This window comes from Mandrillus leucophaeus, unplaced genomic scaffold (assembly GCF_000951045.1).
Source record: "Mandrillus leucophaeus isolate KB7577 unplaced genomic scaffold, Mleu.le_1.0 Scaffold1, whole genome shotgun sequence".
NCBI lineage: Eukaryota > Metazoa > Chordata > Mammalia > Primates > Cercopithecidae > Mandrillus > Mandrillus leucophaeus.
In genome coordinates this window covers 13,772,890-13,791,624 of record NW_012098097.1, presented here as the reverse complement: position 1 = coordinate 13,791,624, position 18,735 = coordinate 13,772,890, and the positions used below count along the sequence as shown (strand labels likewise).

At 58.2% G+C, this 18,735-nt stretch overlaps 1 protein-coding gene across 1 annotated transcript in view; it reads right to left on the bottom strand.

The window, feature by feature from the left end:
* The window catches only part of GAA (glucosidase, alpha; acid), a 25,396-nt gene extending 6,668 nt beyond the window's left edge, over positions 1–18,728 (bottom strand). The window contains exons 1-20 of the mRNA XM_011991859.1: positions 18,507–18,728; positions 15,269–15,843; positions 14,490–14,635; positions 12,348–12,513; positions 12,167–12,263; positions 11,616–11,735; positions 11,418–11,536; positions 11,197–11,328; positions 9,992–10,102; positions 9,222–9,335; positions 9,038–9,122; positions 7,952–8,069; positions 7,368–7,501; positions 7,052–7,203; positions 6,715–6,863; positions 2,433–2,574; positions 1,799–1,948; positions 1,211–1,375; positions 763–915; positions 44–296 (exon numbers count right to left, since the gene is read on the bottom strand). Coding sequence (XP_011847249.1) covers positions 237–296; positions 763–915; positions 1,211–1,375; positions 1,799–1,948; positions 2,433–2,574; positions 6,715–6,863; positions 7,052–7,203; positions 7,368–7,501; positions 7,952–8,069; positions 9,038–9,122; positions 9,222–9,335; positions 9,992–10,102; positions 11,197–11,328; positions 11,418–11,536; positions 11,616–11,735; positions 12,167–12,263; positions 12,348–12,513; positions 14,490–14,635; positions 15,269–15,814 — 2,859 coding nt within the window. The 5' untranslated portion in view covers positions 15,815–15,843; positions 18,507–18,728 and the 3' untranslated portion in view covers positions 44–236. The remainder of the gene's footprint in view (positions 1–43; positions 297–762; positions 916–1,210; positions 1,376–1,798; positions 1,949–2,432; positions 2,575–6,714; positions 6,864–7,051; positions 7,204–7,367; positions 7,502–7,951; positions 8,070–9,037; positions 9,123–9,221; positions 9,336–9,991; positions 10,103–11,196; positions 11,329–11,417; positions 11,537–11,615; positions 11,736–12,166; positions 12,264–12,347; positions 12,514–14,489; positions 14,636–15,268; positions 15,844–18,506) is intronic.
* Positions 18,729–18,735: the final 7 nt, after the last annotated feature.

Genomic DNA, 18,735 nt, shown 5'->3' with positions numbered 1-18,735 from the left:
TGGGAGTCAGAGCCCCGGCCCACGGCGCGATCGAGGGAGAAACCTCTCCTAGACATGTTGGGAGTCAGAGCCCCGGCCCAGGAGGTAGAAACGAGCGATGTGGGAGCTCGGGTCAGTGCTTAGTTCCAGGTGACGCATCCAACCCCCAGGCCCACACATAGCTGCTGCCCACACACAGGCTCTGCTGCCCTGGGGAACCAGTCTCCCTCCGGAGAGACTTCACACACTCCGCCCTGCTAAGACCAGCTGATGAGAAACTGCTCTCCCATCAACAGCGAGACAGGGATGTCCAGGACCTGGAAAAGAGAGAGCACAAATGGAGCAGCACGAGATCCCAGCCGCAGCGAGACCCCAGCGCTCAGAAGGCCGCTCCAGCTGGCCCTGAGATCCCAGCAGCAGCCAGGCCCGGCGCTCAGGAGGTGGCTCCGTCCAGCCCTGGGATCCTTTGCGCCCGGTTCCTCCCCAGCAGGCACAGGGGGACCCTGGCTCTCAGTGCCGGTCACCCTAACATGTACTGGAAACGCAGTGCTGCTTCAACACGGCTCGAGGGTCGCCATCGTGGCCCCATCACCCACGTGCAGACACAGGAGGACGAAAGGCACAGCCTGTGTGGCCTGACCCTTCCCACTCCTCCCCAAACGCCCCCTTGGGAGGTCCCAGCGTCTCTGCTCCTGGCATCGGGTCACCAGGATCCCCAGCACCTTCTGCCCCCTGCACCATGGCTGGGGGACGGGAGCCCTGTGCCCCTCTGGGCCCTCTTGCCTTGGTGTCGGGGCTGTAGGTGAAGTTGGAGACAGGGGCGCCGTTGGAGAGGACCTGCTGGGGCGCTGTGGCCACGCCCAGGACGGTCACCTTCTGCAGCTGCAGGCCAGCCCCCTCGCTGGTCACATGTACCAGCTCATTCATGACCGTGTTCTGGGCCGAGCAGAGAGAGATGAAAAGACAGAGAATGTGGAGGTGTCAGCAGACAGCTGGGGCAGGGACACCCATGAGAACAGGGACTCATGATGGCTTCAGGGGGACGACCTCCCTCTGTGTAGACGAAAGGGCAGAGTGCACGGTCCCACTGCTCACTCTAGGACCCCGGCCCACCTGGCAGAATGCCCCAGTGGCAGGCAGCCATTGTGGGACCCCCAAGCCCAGCTCTCCTCACCCCTCCTCAACCCCTGGCCGCCCCCTACCCACCAGCCTGAGCAGCCCCAGGACTCACACTCCTGGCCAGGAATATGACCTGTGTGTAGGCCCCTCGCTCCAGCACTTCCAGGCTCTCTCCATCGTCCCAGAACAGCTCCCCTCGGGCCTCCCCACCCTTGGTCAGGGCCACAGCCAGGGCCATGGGCTGCTGGCGGGACTCTGTGGTTGTGAGGCCAGGGCCCTGGAAAGGGAAGGACACGTGATGTCATCATCCCCACCCTGGTGCCTGGGAATGCTAGGCTGGGACAGCACCAGGCTGCCAGGAACTAGGATCTGCAGGAAAGCCTGCGGCCGCAGGGGCTGAAACCCTGTGGTGATGGCCCAAGACCCTCCCCACCTCAAGTGCTATCCCATGGCTGCTGGAGGCCGGGCCCGGCAGAGCCTCCACCGTGCAGCCACTGAGCTCCTGCCGACCACACTCCATGCCTTTGCAGGGCTGTGCCCTCCCCACCTCACTGGCCTGGCTGGCTCCTTGGTAACTTACACTGGCGGTGGCGGCCCCTCCGAAGTCCTGCCTGGGTTTCTCTCCCACCATCTCCCTGTGCCTCCCCTGGCTCTGCGGTGTGCTGTCCACGCCCCCACCACAGCCACCTGGATCAGGTACCTGCAGGGGGATGATGTACCCAGCCCGGAGGTGGACGTTGATGGTGTCCAGGGGGGCTGGCAGCGTCACCCACTGCCCCTCGCTGCGGATGGCTGGCTCACGGGGAGCTGCAGGTGGGGGCGGGAGGCTGCCAAGGGCCTCTATTGGTACCTGGAGGGAGACGTTGCTTTGAGAAGAATGCTGGGCCGTGCCGAGGCCCCCCATGCTGTCCTCAGGAACCAGGCTCTCTGTCTCCTGGGGCTCCACGTGGAGGCCTAGGAGGCCTGGCACAGACGGGCTGAGCTATGACTTCAGGGGCAGACTCAGGGCTCACCGTAGGGACCCTCCTGACCACTGAGTGGGGACAGAGCCTGAGAGGCCTGGGTACGCCGGTTCAGCACAGCCTGTGACGGCCGTGGGACTCAGGGAGGTTCTGCGAGCGGGTCTCAGTCTGCTCATCTGGGAAATGGGGATGGTGTGAGGAGTGGAGGGGCTGATGGGTGCAGACCACCTGGGCTGGGGCCTGGCACATGGCCGGGAGTCAACACATATGCCCCTCTTTCCACCACCTGGTCACACCAACTGGGTGGAGGGGGCAGGTGGGAGGGCCACTCTGGTCTCCTGCCTCCCTGGGGTTTAGGGTCCCCAGACTCACCGTCTCCAGGTCGTACCATGTGCCTGAGGGGAAGTAGCCGGTCACTTCGGCCTTCCCGGCCTGCAGCACTGGGGTGATGAGCAGGGCCTCCCCCCACAGGAGCTGGTGGTCCACAGTCCAGGTGCTAGAGTCCTTGGGGAACCTGCAAGGGGGACGGGCACACAGGCATACGGGCGATGAATGGGATGGGGCTGGCTTTCATGCCCACCCACAGGGAGACACGGGAAGAGAGGCTGAATTCTGCTTTCTGGAGCTCAAGGAGCTGGAGGACTCAGGTCAGACAGGCAGGGATGATTGCAGCAGACAGAAGTCAATGCCGGAGCTGGGAGAGGCCGTCTCCCAGGACATTCTGGCAGCTGGGCTCAGGGCAGGAATAGGGGCTTGTACTTGAGGCACCAGGATGGACACAGCACTGGCCTCCCTTTGCTTGCTCACTTATCCTCCAGTGACCAAGGCAGTGCGTGCTCATCGGTCAAGTATTTGGAAAGTACAAAAAAGTATCAACAAAGAGAAAAGATTCCCCCAATCCCACAACCACAGGCAACCTGAATTAACATGACAAAAAGATGAATGTGCACGTGCAAGCAGTTCTGCGGAAGAGTCTCTGCCTAACGGAGACCGTACTGCCCTGTGATGCGGCTCTGCCCACGTCCTGTTTCCGGCCCCCGGACGTGCAGGCAGCATCCAGTACTCAGCTATGATCCCTGCATGGATACTCAATTCATGGAGCTTTCATGCCTTTTGAGGTGACTTCTTTAGGCCCTATTTCTATTTGTAAAATTAATGCATCAATTCAATGTGAGTCTCAAAAATACTGACTGATATGTACTGCTGCTTTCCACAAATGTGCCAATGTATATTCCACCCTGCTATTCCGTTCACTGTGTTCTTGCCAGCAAGAGATAGTCTCATTTCCTCTAACGTATTCTAATTCAGAGGCAAAACAAATGGTATCTTTCTGCTTCAAAATATTTCTTGCAAATTACATTTCTTGGAGTGATGTCAGTGAAAATGGTGGAATAAACACCTCTGAAAATCCTCTTCTCTGTAGAAACAGAAACATAGGCAAAAATGGTCAGAATTGACATTTTTAGGACTCTAGAAACTAACCACAGGCTTGCAGTGATCTGGGGAGCGTGTATTTAAGAAAACGGCGGCTGGGCGCGGTGGCTCAAGCCTGTAATCCCAGCACTTTGGGAGGCCGAGGCGGGCGGATCACGAGGTCAGGAGATTGAGACCATCCTGGCTAACACAGTGAAACCCTGTCTCTACTAAAAAATACAAAAAACTAGCTGGGCGAAGTGGCGGGCGCCTGTAGCCCCAGCTACTCGGGAGGCTGAGGCAGGAGAATGGCGTAAACCTGGGAGGCGGAGCTTGCAGTGAGCTGAGATTCGGCCACTGCACTCCAGCCTGGGTGACAGAGCGAGACTCCGTCTCAAAAAAAAAAAAAAAAAAGAAAACGGCTGAATCTTTGTAAGAACAGCAAGAATCCTCAGCTTAGCTAAGTGCTGAAAATGCTCTCCACCTCGCCCCAGCCACCTGGCAAAGGCTGGGAGACTCACAGATGCCACGTGTGAAGGGTATCTGTCCAATTATCAGCTGTCCACTAAGCTAGTCAAGCAGAGACTTTTGTGGCCACACACAACAAAGAACACAGACCTTATGGAATTAGCGCAAGAAAGTCACCAAACAATCAGCAACAGCAGCGCGGCCTGAGGGGGATGGGGAATCTGATGACCACAGTGGCTGCATTGAAAATGTCCAGTCTGAAGCAAAAATGTATGAGACATGCAAAGAAACAAGAAAGTATGGCCCACAGATGGGGGGAAAGTAGTTAATAAAAACTGTCCCTAAAGAAGCCCAGACATTGGACTTACTAGACAAAGACTTTATGCCAGTTACTTTAAATGTGTTCAAAGAGCTCAGAGAAACCACGGTTAAAGAACTAAAGGAAAGTGTGAGAACATGACTCACCAGATAGGGAATGTCCTTAACAAGAGAAATTTAAAGGAATGAGACAGAAATTCTGGAGTTGAAAAGAGAGCAACTGAAACGAAAAGTTCACTAGAGGGGCTCGACAGCAGATGAGAACAGGTGGAAAAAAGAATCAGTGACCTTGAAGACGGGGCAGTCGAGACTATGGAGTCTGAAGAACAGAAAGAAAACACGACGAGGAAGGAGTCAACAGAGCTGCAGAGACCCCTGGGCACCGTCAAGCATACCAGTGTGTGGAACGGGAGACCCAGAGGTAGAAGACAGAAAGGGGCAGAAAAAATATTTTATGAAATAATGGCTGAAAAACCTCCCAAGTTTGATGAAAAACATTAATGCATACGTCCAAGAAGTTCGACAAACTCCAAGATGAAGTCAAAGAGATCTACACCTAAACACACCACCGGAGCTTCAAAGGCCAAAGACAGAGAATCTGGGAAGAGGCAAGACAGAAGCTACTCAGCAGAAACCATGGAGGCCATGGACTGACAAGTTCAGTGTTCAGAGAAATGACCACCAGTCAAGAACTTTACGTTGAGCAGAACTTTCAAAGAATGAAGGAGAAATTGGCCGGGCATGGTGGCTCATGCCTGTAGTCCCAGCACTTTGGGAGGCTGAGGCGGGCGGATCATGAGGTCAGGAGATAGAGACCATCCTGGCTAACACGGTGAAACCCTGTCTCTACTGAAAATACAAAAAAATTAGCCGGGCGTGGTGGCGGGCGCCTGTAGTCCCAGCTACTTGGGAGGCTGAGGCAGGAGAATGGCGTGAACCCAGGAGGCGGAGCTTGCAGTGAGCCGAGATCCCGCCACTGCACTCCAGCCTGGGCAACAGAGACTCTGTCCCAAGAAAAAAGAGAAGGAGAAATTAAGAGACTCTGAAGTCAACAAAAACCGAGAGAATTCATCACCAGCAGAGCGGCCCTAAAACAAATACTAAAAGAGTTCCCTCTGTGTAAACGAAAGATGTTAGACAAGAAGTCAAAGCCACGTAAAGAAATAAAAACATGGGTAAAGGTAACTATTGGTAAATATAAAAGGCAGACAGTATGTACAGACGTGGAACAGCACAGAGGAACGAGAGGCAATGGAAACCACATAAAAGCAAAGCTTTTTTACACTATTGAAAGCAAGCTGGCATCAGTTCCGATGAGGCTAAAATTAAGATGTTAATTGTAATCCCTATGGCAACCACTATAAAAAAAAAATAGTGTAGTGAAAGAAACGACAAGGTCATTAAAATAGTCATTAAAACACAAATTGCGTTTCTTGGATTTCCTGGTGAAGAATGTGTGGATACCATTCGTATCTCCTGTTTTGCTTATAGTGTTCCTCCAGTTTGGTTCTTAGTCTTGGTCTCACCAACATGCGAGTTCTCTATCTATTAGGAAGCCTGGCTATTTGCCGTTTTACTGACGATGCCTTCTCTGCTGTTACAATCCATGTTCAGAGCAGTTTTAATCTTTTTGTGTTTATATTCAGAGATTTACATTTTTTTTTCTGCTATGGTCAAATAAAGTTTACCTTTTTTTTTTTTCCCCTAAATGAAACCTTTCCCTTTCTTTTTGCCTTGATACTTAGCCCTCTGCCTCCACAGCAGAGGCACACATTCACTTCTCTTTTCCTGTGGAGTCTTTCACAGCTTAATTTCTTTTTTTTTTTTGAGACAGAGTTACACAGGCTGGAGTGCAGTGGCGCGATCTCGGCTCACTGCAATCTCCTCCTCCCAGGTCCTGCCTCAGACTCCTGAGGAGCAGGGACTACAGGCGCCCACCACCACACCCGGCTAATTTTTGTATTTTTAGTAGAGATGGGGTTTCACCATGTTGGCCAGGCTGGCCTCAAACTCTTGACCTCAGGTGATCCACCTGCCTCAGCCTCCCAAAGTGCTGGGATTACAGGCGTGAGCCACCGCGCCCGGCCTCCACAGTTTGATTTTTGACATCAACTATTTAATTTATCTGGAACTTATGTTTCTATGGTACACAAGAAAAATAAATTGACTTCCGCAAATAGTTAACTATTACCTTACTCTCTGGGAATCCTCCCTCAACACACTGACATGAGGGGCCGTTGTTAGGAACTCCTCGTGTGTACTAAGGCCTGTCTGGGGGATATTACTGGGTTTTCTTGCTGCCCTCCTCCCTTAAGCCAGGCCCAAATGTTGTCTCACTCAGTGGCAACCTGCGGGGTCCTGGGGAACACGGCCCGCAGCAGGACAGGGCTGCCCGGGTGTCACATGCCCCTCCCCCAGGGCACACATGGGCCACGCCCCTGCCCAGGTCACTCACTCCAGGAAGAGAGGCCGGGCCACGGTCTCCCCAGCGATGTGGGCCTGGTGGAACAGCGTGTAGAGGTGGGGGAGGAGTGCGTAGCGCAGGGTGAGGGCCTTCCTCATGGCCTGCTGGGCCGGCTCGCTGAAACTGTATGGCTCCTGGGGCTGCAGGGCAGGCGGGGGCAAAGGAGGCCTTGGGTCCTGGGGCCGCGGTCCTCCGGAGTCCCTGCCTCGGGAGACCCGCACTTCCTAACCACCCAGCATGGGGTGCTTCTCCAGCGGGGGAGGGATTCCCAGGGGAGAGTCTGGGGTGGGGGGATCCCCCACCTGCCACGCCACCACCCCCACCCTACCAGATTGAGCAGGCCGTTGTGGTTCCGCATAAAGGGGTAGAAGGCCCCCAGCTGGGTCCAGCGCACACACAGCTCCTCTGAGGTGTTGCCCAGGAAGCCGCAGACGTCGGCCCCGACCAGAGGCACCCCCAGCAGGTTAAACTGCAGGATTTCTGGAAAGGCAGAGTCAGGCTGGGCCTCAGCCTGCTGCAGCGGAGCCAGCTCAGGCCAAGGGACCCAGAGCCCCGCCTGCTGAGTGGGCAGGGAGCCCAGGCAAGCCTCCCATAGAGGTCCCCGGCTCTGTTCCGCTGAGCAGACCCTCCTGGTAGGAGCTTACCTGGCACGGAGGCGGCGAGCTGCTCCCAGGAGCTCCACACGTCCCCCGTCCAGTGGCCGGCATATCGGCCGTGGCCAGCAAAGGTCGAGCGGGAGATCACAAATGGGCGTGTCCCCCGAGACTTCACCAGTGCCCTGGGTGGGTAGGGGACACCGTGAGGGCTGTGTGGAGCAGGGTCACCCGGGAACCCTGTCACCAGCAGGGCAGAGCTGGGAGCAAGGAGCTGTCTGTGATGAGGCAGAGGCTAGGGAGGAGGACGGCGAGGCCACTGCCCACGTCTGCGGGCACAGCTGCCTCTGTCCAGGACCCCCCCAGCCTCACAGGAGTCATGAGGTCCCCGCTGATGCAGACTCCCTGTCAGCATCCAGGGTCCTTCCTCTCCAAGCCTCAGGCATGAAGTGAGAGGGAGCTCTCCAGCTTCAGGCTGGGGTGCAGACAGCGGGTGGGGACAGCACTCAGGCTGCCAGCAGACCCCGGGCGCTCTGGGCCTCTGCTTTCCCTCCTCCCTGAGGCCCTGCAGAGGCCCCGACCTTATGGGACAGGCTGTGAGGGCAGAGCCCAATGGGGAGGGACAGGGCCCTCACCTGTAGGAGGCGATGGCTTCAGTCAGGCCGTAGAGGTTGTGCAGGTTGTAGTGTGTAGAGAGGAACTGGTGGCTGGAGGCACAGATGGTGGCCGCCTGGAGGGTCCCCCCAACCACCCCTGGAAGAGGCAGGGGCTGGTTTCCAGGGAGCTTCCTCCCGGCAGGCTCCAAGGTGCCCTCCCTGCCCCCCACCTCCCGGGAGCCCCTGTGCAGGTCGCTGCCTCTTCAGGCTGGCCCTGGAGGTGCACCTGCAGCCGCTCCCCATGCCCTTGTGGGGTTGGTGTTGCCCTGGGAACCTGGGGCACATCCTGCACCATCTCCACTGCTTCCAAGACAGGGCCGGGTGGGTGCTGGGGGCTGGGCTCTGCAGACCCCCACACTTCACATCCACCGTCTCTTAGCCCGTTCCAAGCATCCCCCTGCCTGTTTACCTAAGCTCCAAACCCCACCCTCTGACTGATTCTTCGCTTGGCCAAGCTACAGCCTCAGGTCCCCAAACCTTCTCCCAGGCCCATCTGTGTACTTCCTTGTAAAATCCAGTCTCTGCCATTCCTGCGAAGTCAGTCTGGCAAGAAGCCCCATTCCTCCACTACCCCTCAGGGGATGTCTGGTCACTCCGGCCTGCCTTCGGCAAGAATCTTGCTGGGTCAGTTTAGCCGGAATCCCCCTGACCCCCATGCTTCCTCTTGGTAATTCCCACCTCTGACCCCCACCCTGCTCCCTGGCCAGAACCCACTTGCCCGCGCTGCATTTGAGTGGGGCCTGACCTCTCCCCACGTACGGGTAGGTCCCCGCTTTGTGGTCCCTGCGCCTATCGAGACTGCTCTGAGTTAAGTCGGCCTCACTGTGCTCTGGCAAAGCACCCCCGAGCAGCGCTTCCTCTGGCAGGGCCTGGGCCTCTGCACCCACCCTGTCCTCACTGCTTGGCTGAGTCTCCCTGCCTGAGCCTTTCTCCTGGGGTTCCCCTCCCGCCCCTTTCCTGGCTGGCCCATCTGCTTCTCAGAGATGAGGGCGCTCAGTCGCCCAGGCCAGACAAGGGAGTCTCTGGTTTGATGAAGTCCCCAGGGTAGGTGGGGGGTGAGCTGACCAGGCACGTAGGGTGGCTCCTCCAGCTCATTGTGGGGGCAGCCGTCCTCAGAGCCCCTGATGAAGTTGGAAGGCTCGTTCATGTCCTGCAAGAGAAGCTCTGCTGGTGGGTGACTCTGCCCAGAGTGAGGAGGGTGGGGTAGTCCCCAGGGGCCTTGGGCATGCTCGGGAGGGGCCACACTTACAATCCACATGCCGTCGAAGGGCACCTGGTCATGGAACTCAGCCACCATGTCCTCCCACCAGGCCAGGGCTGCGGGGTTGGTGAAGTCGGGGAAGGCAGTGGACCCAGGCCACACCTGGACAACGAGAGGCTGGAGTGGGGAGACCCGGCCCCACCCAGGGCCTGCACGGAAGCCCCACCGAGCCTCAGCCCGAGCAGAGGGGCAGCCTCACTCTTACGGGATGCCCACATTTGTAAATCTGAGGGACCTGCACCCTGGGGGTCAACGAGTAGCTCTTTCTACACAAGGAACTGATGCGGGGCCAAGGGGCCTCAGCCTGGGAAAAACAAGGGGCCACCCCCAACATGTCACCCAGGGGCTGGGCTTCAGAACCAGAGAGCGTCAGGGAGAAGGGCAGTGGAGACGGCCCCATATAAGCCCTGCCAGGGAATCTCACATTCGCACCAGACCCTCCCTAGCTGCTCCCTCAGCGGGGGCCCTGCCCAGACTGGGAGGACAAGGAGGACCCTGAGGCTTCACTGAGGGTCTGCAGAGCTTGTGCCTGGGCCAGGCCCAGCTGCCCATGAAGTCAAAGGGCTGCTGATGGAAGAACTCACGGGGGCATTCCTTGTAGGAGCCACCATCGTCATGGGCCACTGTGGCCCACTCCTCTCAACTCTCCCACTGGGTGTGCTGGCTCCTCAAATCCCACCCTCTTCCTGAGCAGCTGCCGGCTCCTCCTGGCTGGAGGCCTCTGCTTTCTAACCCCTGTCCCCTGGACCCTCGCCTACCTTCCCAATCAGTGGCTGGCCTGTCTCGTTGGTGATGAAAACTCCCCTCCGCAGACCCTCGTCGTAGGGTCTGTAGCTCCCGGCAGGGCCCGAGCTGCTGATGGCAGGATCCTGGGAAGAGGGAAACCCGTTAAGGTAAGGGTGGCCCAGAGCCCTGGCGCCAGCCACGGGGAAAACGGGAAACTGAGACAGTGAGAGGACGAGGCAGGGGATGACATCATGCGTGTGTACAGCACGCCTGCCTGTGTACCTGCACACGCCCGCCTGGAGAGGGGCCAGGGCCAGGGGAGTCAGGACCAGCTGGCTGATGAGGGGCATGCCGGAATGGAAGCTTTACCTTTTCTTTAAATCTCTAGAGTTTCCCAAGTGTTCCACAGTAATCACTTTTCTTTTACAATTAAAAAAACGTGAGAAAGAAGAGGTCTGTGTTTCCACTCCTGCTCCTAGGGACTACTACTGTTTGCTGCCCGCAGAGGGCAGGGCTGGAGACGGGCAGCGTCAGCACAGCCCCACGTCTCATCGGCGCTTCCTCTGCGGCAGCGGACCTTCCCGGCAGGAGCGGCTGGGTCTTTTCAGCTCGCCCTGCCTCCCACCTCCTCCTCTGGCCATCATGCCGGGCACCAGGACTTGGGCTGGACCAGTCCCCAAATTGCATCCTTCTGGCTGTGGGACTGGCTCGGGGAAGGACCTCTTTGTGCTTGTTGACTCAAGAGTCCTGCCCTGGGCTTTTCTATGGGAGCTGACGGGAAGAAGTCTCCGCTCTGTGGTGCCAGCATGAGGGCCGGAAGCCGGAAGCTGCCCCCACTCACGTTGTCCTTTCCAGGGATTCAGAGCCGGCCTGAAGGACAGGCACGGCCAGAAGGCACACGGAGCTTCCACAGTTCCCGCGTTACCCGCGCCCAGGTCCATCCGGTCCTCCACTTTCCAGGACCAGGCAACATCAGCTTATCGTGCCTCTGGCCTTTTGCTTTAAGGCAGTTCATGTAACCTACATCTGACAGAACCCATTTCCAGGGACCCTCAAACCCGACCTCCCTGGACAGCAGGGGCCAAGCCTGCCAACTTGATATTCCCTCGATATCACAAAGACCCTCAGAAAACATCCTCGATGACCACACAGGCACGAGGATGATGCCACACAGAGGAGCCACCACTGGGCACCGGGCGGCCCCCTTCCCAAAGACCCACAGCGTGGGGGCACACACCACAATCATCACGTAGCGCCGGCCGCCCTGGTGCAGCTCCTGCACCATGGCTGGGAAGTCCCGGAAGCCATCCTTGTTGAACGTGAAGTCCCTCCGGGAGTCCATGTAGTCCAAGTCGTTCCACTGGACGTCCTGCAGCCACAACACGGGACCGTCTGCTGCGGCCTGAGGAGACGCGTCCCAGCCAGCCCCTCGCCTCCCCCGCCACCACCCCAGCTCACCAGGGGGAAGTGGGCCCTGGTCATGTTCTCCACCACCTGGCGGGTGATGGCGGTGGAGGAGTAGCCCCAGCGGCACAGGTGGAAGCCCAGGCCCCAGTATGGCGGCATGAACGGGTATCCTGCAGGCCAACACCGACTTCATGAGTGAGGCGGGAGGCAGCCTCGGGGTGGGGGCTGCGGCCAGGGAGCAGGACCTACCCACAACATCCAGGTACTGCCGCACCACGCTCTTGGGCTCTGGGCCCAGGAAGATGTACACATCCAGGATCCCACCTGTCGACCTCCAGCTAAGGGCAGGGCTCGGCTGCAGGACCACATCTGGAAGGCAAGCAGTTCTGGGGTGTGGGGACAGATTCTTCACCTGAAGGGCTCTGCACCCCACAGATGGGCCAACCACAGGCGGACAGCAAGGCTCTCTCCCCATGGGGGGCTCAGAGTGGCCTGGGGAAGCCGTGCTAAGCCTGACTCAGGAGGAACCTGGCACGGGACGGAAAGATACGTGGCCCCAGCCCACCTCCAGGCAGGACCCCAGAACCCTCCTTAGGAGCACAGAAGGCCAGAGCTGGGAGAGGCATCAGCCCACGGGACTCATTTCCCAGAAAACACGAGGCCCAGCACTGTGCCCAGGGCCCCTCATGTGGACCTCCAGTCTCCAGGGCAGGCAGCACGGAGAAGACCCGGCCCGGGCACTGGGTGGCGGGCAGCATGGAGGAGACCCCAGCCCAGGCGCTGGGCGGTGGCCAGCTTACCCATGGCATTGCTGTTCAGCAGGAACACCCCATGTGCCGACCCGCCATCCTCCAGCACCAGGTAGAAAGGGTGAGACCCGTAGAGGTTCGCACCGGGCTGGGACATGCAGGAGACGGCGCTTCAGCACCTGTGCTCCCCAGCTCTGTGCCCCCGCCCGCTGCCTGCTGCCCACTGCTGTACCGTGGGCGCGAGGTCCCGGTTCCACAGGGTGATCCTGGTCCAGCTGGTGCTGAGCATCAGGGGACTGAGGTGCTCGGCGAGTCCTGTGATGTACTGCGAGGGCAGCGAGGTGGACAACTGAAGGAACTGGTCCGCAAAGAACAGGGGCGCCACCGTCGTGTTCAGCCTGCAGGACAGAGGCCAGCCAGGCTTGCTCACACCCAAGGGGCCAGATGAGCCCGAAAGCACCCAGAGAGCACCCCCAGGCCCTGGTGCCCTGGGAGGGCGGAGTGGCCTGGCCAGCCCTGCAGCACATTGACCCTGGGACAGGTGGCCGTGCCAAGCCCTGTAGCCCTTGGCACCCTGGCACCAGCATGATAAACACTCAGGGCACATCAGAGGAGGTGCGCTGCCTGGCTGGGCCCACACCACCCCGATGGGCCCCCAAGTGACTGACCTCCAGGAACCAGCCGGCACCAGAACTGTCCCATGAACCCTGACCCCAAGCAAGGCTAGGCGGGGGCTGAACAGAACCTTTCCAGGCCTAGGAGCTTGTGGCCAAAGTCCTCCCAGATCCAGGCCCAGCCATGCCCCAGAGGGACCCCTGGGGTTTGCTGGGGGTCAAGTGCAAGGCAAACAGCACCTCCAAGGAATGAAAGCCACAGATAAGCCCCGTCCACAGGAAGACGTGTCCTCTGTTAACACATCACAGCTAATTTCACAGGACGTGCTCACACCACACCCACCATTCCCTGGGCAAGACTACGCTGACTGCTTTCACAGCCGAAATCTGTCAAGATGCCTGTCTGTTGCTTGTTTTTTGAGACGGGGTTTCAGTCTGTCACCAAGGCTGAAGTGCGGTGGCAAAACCATGGCTCACTGCAACCTTGCAGAACGCTGGGCTCAAGGGATCCTCTTGCCTCAGCCTCCTGAGTAGCTGGGACCACAGGCATGTGCCACAACTCCTGGTTAATTTTTTATTTTTATTTTTAGAGATGGGGTCTCGCTATGTTGCCCAGGCTGGTCTTGAATTCCTGGGCTCAAGTGATCCTCCCACCTTGGCCTCCCAAAGTGCTGGAACTGCAGACATGAACCACCACACCTAGCCTGATAAGATGCTTTGACAAACTTCTCTTGGGTCTCTCTACTCAGAGGTCACCGCAGAGAGACCACCCCTGTGCCCTGCATCTGCACAGCTGGCTTCCAGAGTGGCCCCCCTTCCCCCTGCGTCTGCACAGCTGGCTTCCAGAGTGGCCCCCCTTCCCCCTGCGTCTGCACAGCTGGCTTCCAGAGAGGCCACCCCTGCCCCTCCATCTATGCAGCTGGCTTCCAGAGAGGCCACCCCTGCCCCCAACATCTGCACAGCTGGCTTACAGAGAGGCCACCCCTGTCCCCTGTGTCTGCACAGCTGGCTTCTAGAAGAGCCATCCCTGCCCCCATGTCTGCACAGCGGGCTTCTAGAGGGGCCATCTCTGCCCCCACCGTCTGCACAGCTGGCTTCCACAGGGGACATCTCTGCCCCGTGTCTGCACAGCTGGCTTCTAGAAGGGCCTTCCCTGCCCCGTGTCTGCAGAGCTGGCTTCTAGAGTGCTCTCTGTGTGGCTGCTCCCTGACGCTGTGTCTGCATGGATTTGCTTATGGTTTCCCCTCACTGTGTGACCATCCCCGGGAGCAGGATCCAAACCACCCAGCACACGCAGGGTCAGTGCATGAACACTGAGTAAATGAATGAGCAAAACAAGAAAAACACGATTCCGAAGGCGACTTCTCTTAAGGTTAAAGCAAATCCAAGCGCTGTCGTTCCTGAGCGTTTTCCTGAGTTAAATGACAAGCAGGGACTTGGTCAGTGCTAAGCACGTGTTTACGTGGGATTTAGACGTACGTGAGTAAAACACCCAGGCAGCGCTCTGTGAGAAACATCGCCCTCCCCATCACGTTCGGGAAACACGCGTCGCCCACACGTCGCCCTCCCCATCACGTTCGGGAAACACGCGTGGCCCTCCCCATCGCGTTCGAGAAACACGGGTCGCCCTCCCCATCGCGCGGGAAACACGCATCACCCTCCCCATCGCGTTCGAGAAACACGCGTCGCCCTCCCCATCGCGTTCGAGAAACACGCGTCGCCCTCCCCACCACGGTGCTGACACAGAGCCCAGAACTCACAGCACGCGGCCGTCCAGCTGCCGGCGCACGATCACCCCGAAGGGCTCCTCGGAGAACTCCACGCTGTAGAGTGGGGACAGTGCCCGGCTGGGGACACGCGGGGTCTCCAAGGGCACCTCGTAGCGCCTGTTAGCAGGATCTTTGATCTACAAGAAACAGGGGTGTATCGATGTCGCCCACAGCCCCCTTACTCTCCAGAGAAGAACCCGCACCTCAAGGACAGGGTCAGGTCCTGGTGCAGTCGCACATGGGTGTGGGACTATGGGCAGTGCATTCAACCTCTCTGAGCCTCAGCTTCCTCATCTGCAGAGCCAGGAGGAGGATGCGTCCTCCAGGATGGAGGTAAAATACAGAACACCTGATAACTCTGAATTTCAGATAAACAAAAGCAGCTTTTCTAGTATAAATACATCCCAAATATTGCATTCTTATGCTAAAAAACAAAGTCATGCTTGGGGTATCTGCAATTCGGGTTTACTGGGCATCCTGTTTTCATTCGCAACCTCTGGCAGCCCTACTCTACCTGATCCACCTTTTCATAAAGATGAATGTGCCCCAAGTCCTGCCTTCTGGAGCACCTGTCACTGTGGTGTCCCCACCGCTCCCCGAGGGGCGCTGCCATGTCTGCTCACACCTTTGCTCCCAGCAAGGGCCCAGCACACGGTGGTGCAACATGCACCCCACCCTTGTGAGGTGCGTGTGTGTCGCTGTCCACATGCACCCTCTGCCCCCGCCCCCACCTCTGCCCCTGCCCCCGCCTCTGCCCCTGCCCTGCCTACTGTGAAGTGGAGGCGGTTCTCAGTCTCCATCATCACGTCCAGCCGCAAGGTCAGGATGTCCTTGGGGAAGAAGGTGGGGGTGGTACGGGTCAGGGTGGCCGTGTAGCCCATTTCAGAGGCACTCAGGTTCTCCAGCTTGTAGCTGGGGTAGCTGGGTGGGAAGAAGCACCAGGGCTGTCCCATCTGGGCTCTCCACAGCCCCTGCTTTGCAGGGATGTAGCAGCAGCCGCGGGCCTCGCACTGTTCCTGGGTGATGGCCTTGTCAGGGGCACAGTCGAAGCGGCTGTTGGGGGAGACGTCGCACTGTGTGGGCACTGCTCTGGGACGGCCAGGGTGTGCCTGGGCATTCTGGGGCCCTGGCCTGCTGGCTCCCTGCTGGCGAGCTGGGCGAGTCTCCTCCAGGACCGAGGAGGATCTACTCAGCTCTCGGGGAATCAGCAGGAAATCATGGAGCAGGATGTGTCCCAGGAGCGCAGCGGTGGCCAAGGACACAAGGGCACAGACGGCCAGCAGCCGGCGGGAGCAGAGCGGGTGCCTCACTCCCATGGTAGATGACCCAGACAGCTCCTGGAGGCCTGCAGGAGAAGAAAGCTGGTTCAGCAGGGAGGCAGGAGGGGCGGCACTCACGGGGCTCTCAAAGCAGCTCTGAGACATCAACTGTGGCTGGCACTGCAGCACTCAGGCAGGTGGGGTAAGGCGGCCAGGGTGGGTGCTGCAGTGCTGTCTCGAATGGGGAGACGGCCAGAAGGAAGGGCAAGAAAACTCCAGCAGGGGAGTGCAGAGCACTTGCACTGTCTGCTAAAATGTTACAAATCAAACACGCTTAGAATGTCCAGAGGAAGACCAGCAAGACAGGTGGACACTTGAAACGGGCCAAACAGCTGTCGCCTGGGCCAGAGTGCTGTGGAGAGATCTCAGCTCACTGCAACCTCCACCTCCTAGACTCAAGCAATCCTCCCACTTCAGATTCCTGAGTAGCTGGGACTATAGGCACACACCACCGCACCTGGCTAATATTTTTGTATTTTTGTAGAGATGGGATTTCGCCATGTTGCCCAGGCTGGTCTCGAACTCCTGAGCTCAAGTGATCCACCCGCCACTCGGCCTTCCAAAGTGCTGGGATTTCAGGGGTGAGCCACCACGCCTGGCTGGGAGCCCCACTTCTGCATAAAGGTGTGGCCTGGTCCACTGGGTGTCAGTGGAAGTGATTCTGGCAACTCATACGTCCTTAGGGAGACCCGACACCTTCCCCTGCTCTCTTTCCTATTGACTGGTACACGGATATACCACAGTGGGGAATCCCGGGCACTGCAGCTGAGAGTGACACTCTAGGGGTGGCAAAGCCACAAAAGAGACAGGACTTAACCTCTGGCGACTTTGCAGATCAGAACCCTTCCCAGCCACTGAGGCACGTGGGGGAGAAACAGTCTCGTAACAGTGGCTGCACCTGGAGCCTCAGATACAGACACAACAAGGATGTCGCGTGCAGATGAGATACAGCGGTTTGCTTTCATGACTGCTGGTAAGATTAACAAGCGCCAACTCCCTTTGTTTTGCTTGTCTGTACATTAGCATCTTATGACAAACATTCTATTAGTCTGGCTCCTCCCAGCAGCAGCGGGAACCCACATGCGATTCAATATGCACGCATTTTAATAGGGGAGTACTTTGACGTGTGTAATACACCATGGGGAGCGAGTGGGGAAGGCTGGGAGAGCCACTGCACCTATGCAAGTCTGACCCCAAGGGAAGGAGGAAGAAGGTGTCCCAGGAGCAAGGCCATGGGGGAGGAATGCAGGGAGGTCCTCAAACCAAAGGCAGCCATCAGAGGGGTCTGTGTCTCTGAGGAACGGGCCGTGGAGCAGAGGCAGGGAAGGATTTCAGAATGCAGCCCCTGGCCAGTGAAGCTCCCTGGAGCAGAGGACCGTGAAACCTTCTCCGGTACTGGGAGCTGGTCACACACCAGGAAGAAGTGAACTCAGGGCCCGAGGGAGTCTGACCTGTCATGTCACGTTACAGAAGGCTGGGCTGGGAACACTCTGCCCCTGGCCGGACTTGGTGTTCCACCGTGGGCCACTCGTAAATTAGGGCTCTCTGGGCTGGAGGGTGAAACATTTTACCCACACTTCTGACATCTAATGTGTAGGGTTTTTCTCACGCCCATCAATTCTGCAACTTTCTGGACATGGCTGGCTGTCCTACGATTCAATTCAATCCTGACGCTACCTGGAGTCAGCGCAGACTCCACAGGTTAAGGGCTGAGTCCCACAAGACTGCCCCCACTTCAGAGGCCAATGGCAAACCCCAGGTTGTCACTTGCACTTTTGATCAACTAGTTATAAACTCAGGGGTTCCCAGGACTCCCTCTTCAGGGTCACAGAACTCAGGAAAGTGCGTTTCTTACATTTGCTGGTTTATTACAAAGGATAAAACTCAGACAGCTATATGGAAGAAATGCATGGGGCCTGGTGTGGGGTGGGGGCACTGATTCCGTGCTCTCTGCTCGCACCACCCTCCAATGCGTTGGTGTGTTCAGCAACCCGGAGGGAAGCCCTCTGATCCCTGTGCGTTTTTCTGGGGCTCCATTATGCAGGCATGGTTGACTAAGCCACTGGTGATTAACTCAATCTCCAGCCCCTCACCCCTTTTCCATTCCGACCAGTCATCAGGCCTTGGTCTTTCTGGCCATCTGCTTTCATCACGAAGCCACCTGGTGTCCCCAGTCATCAGTCACCTCATTAGCAAAAGGCTCTCTCATCACTCAGTTTCCAAGGGTTTTAGGTGCTGTGTGCCAGCAACCAGGGACAAAGACCAGAGACAGTCACCCCTGGCCTGGCCTAAGGGGGTCTTTGTGATTCGGACACTCAGATCTCAGAGCTGGCCCCGGGGGCCCTCACTCAGACCTCAGTGTCCTCACTCCCCAGGGATTCAGACCCAGTCATGTGCGTCCTGCAGGAGCGGGAGAGGTGGCTCGGTCCCCGCCAGGACTGAGCACTGCATCAATCAAAAGGGGAAAGCCTAGAAACGGGAAGACGCAGCCTTCAGCCCCAGCCCGACACAGGAGGGCGGCTCCCCGTTCAACTCTGAGCTGAACTCAGATAAAGACAGCGAGGAATAGATAGAGGTCCGGGGCTCAAGCTCCGCTCAGGGAAAGAGGCTGGGGGCGCGGCTAGGCGGGTTCAAACCCGCTTCTGGGGTATTACCGCCGGCAGCGCGGGGCAGACGTCAGGTGTCTCACCCGCTCCGTGCCTCAGTTTCCCCGTCAGTTGCGGCACGCGCAGAGCCTCCCTCGCTGAGCAACGGGCGGACGAGGAGAACCTAGAGGTGTCCGGGGTCCTTTGCGTCACCGAGGTCACTGTCCCACCTGCTGCCTCATCCCTGGCCTCCACCCGCGGCCCCGGCGACAACCTCAGCTTTCCCACCTGAGAGTACGCGGGGGCAGCCGACCCCCCTGCCCAACCGTCCCT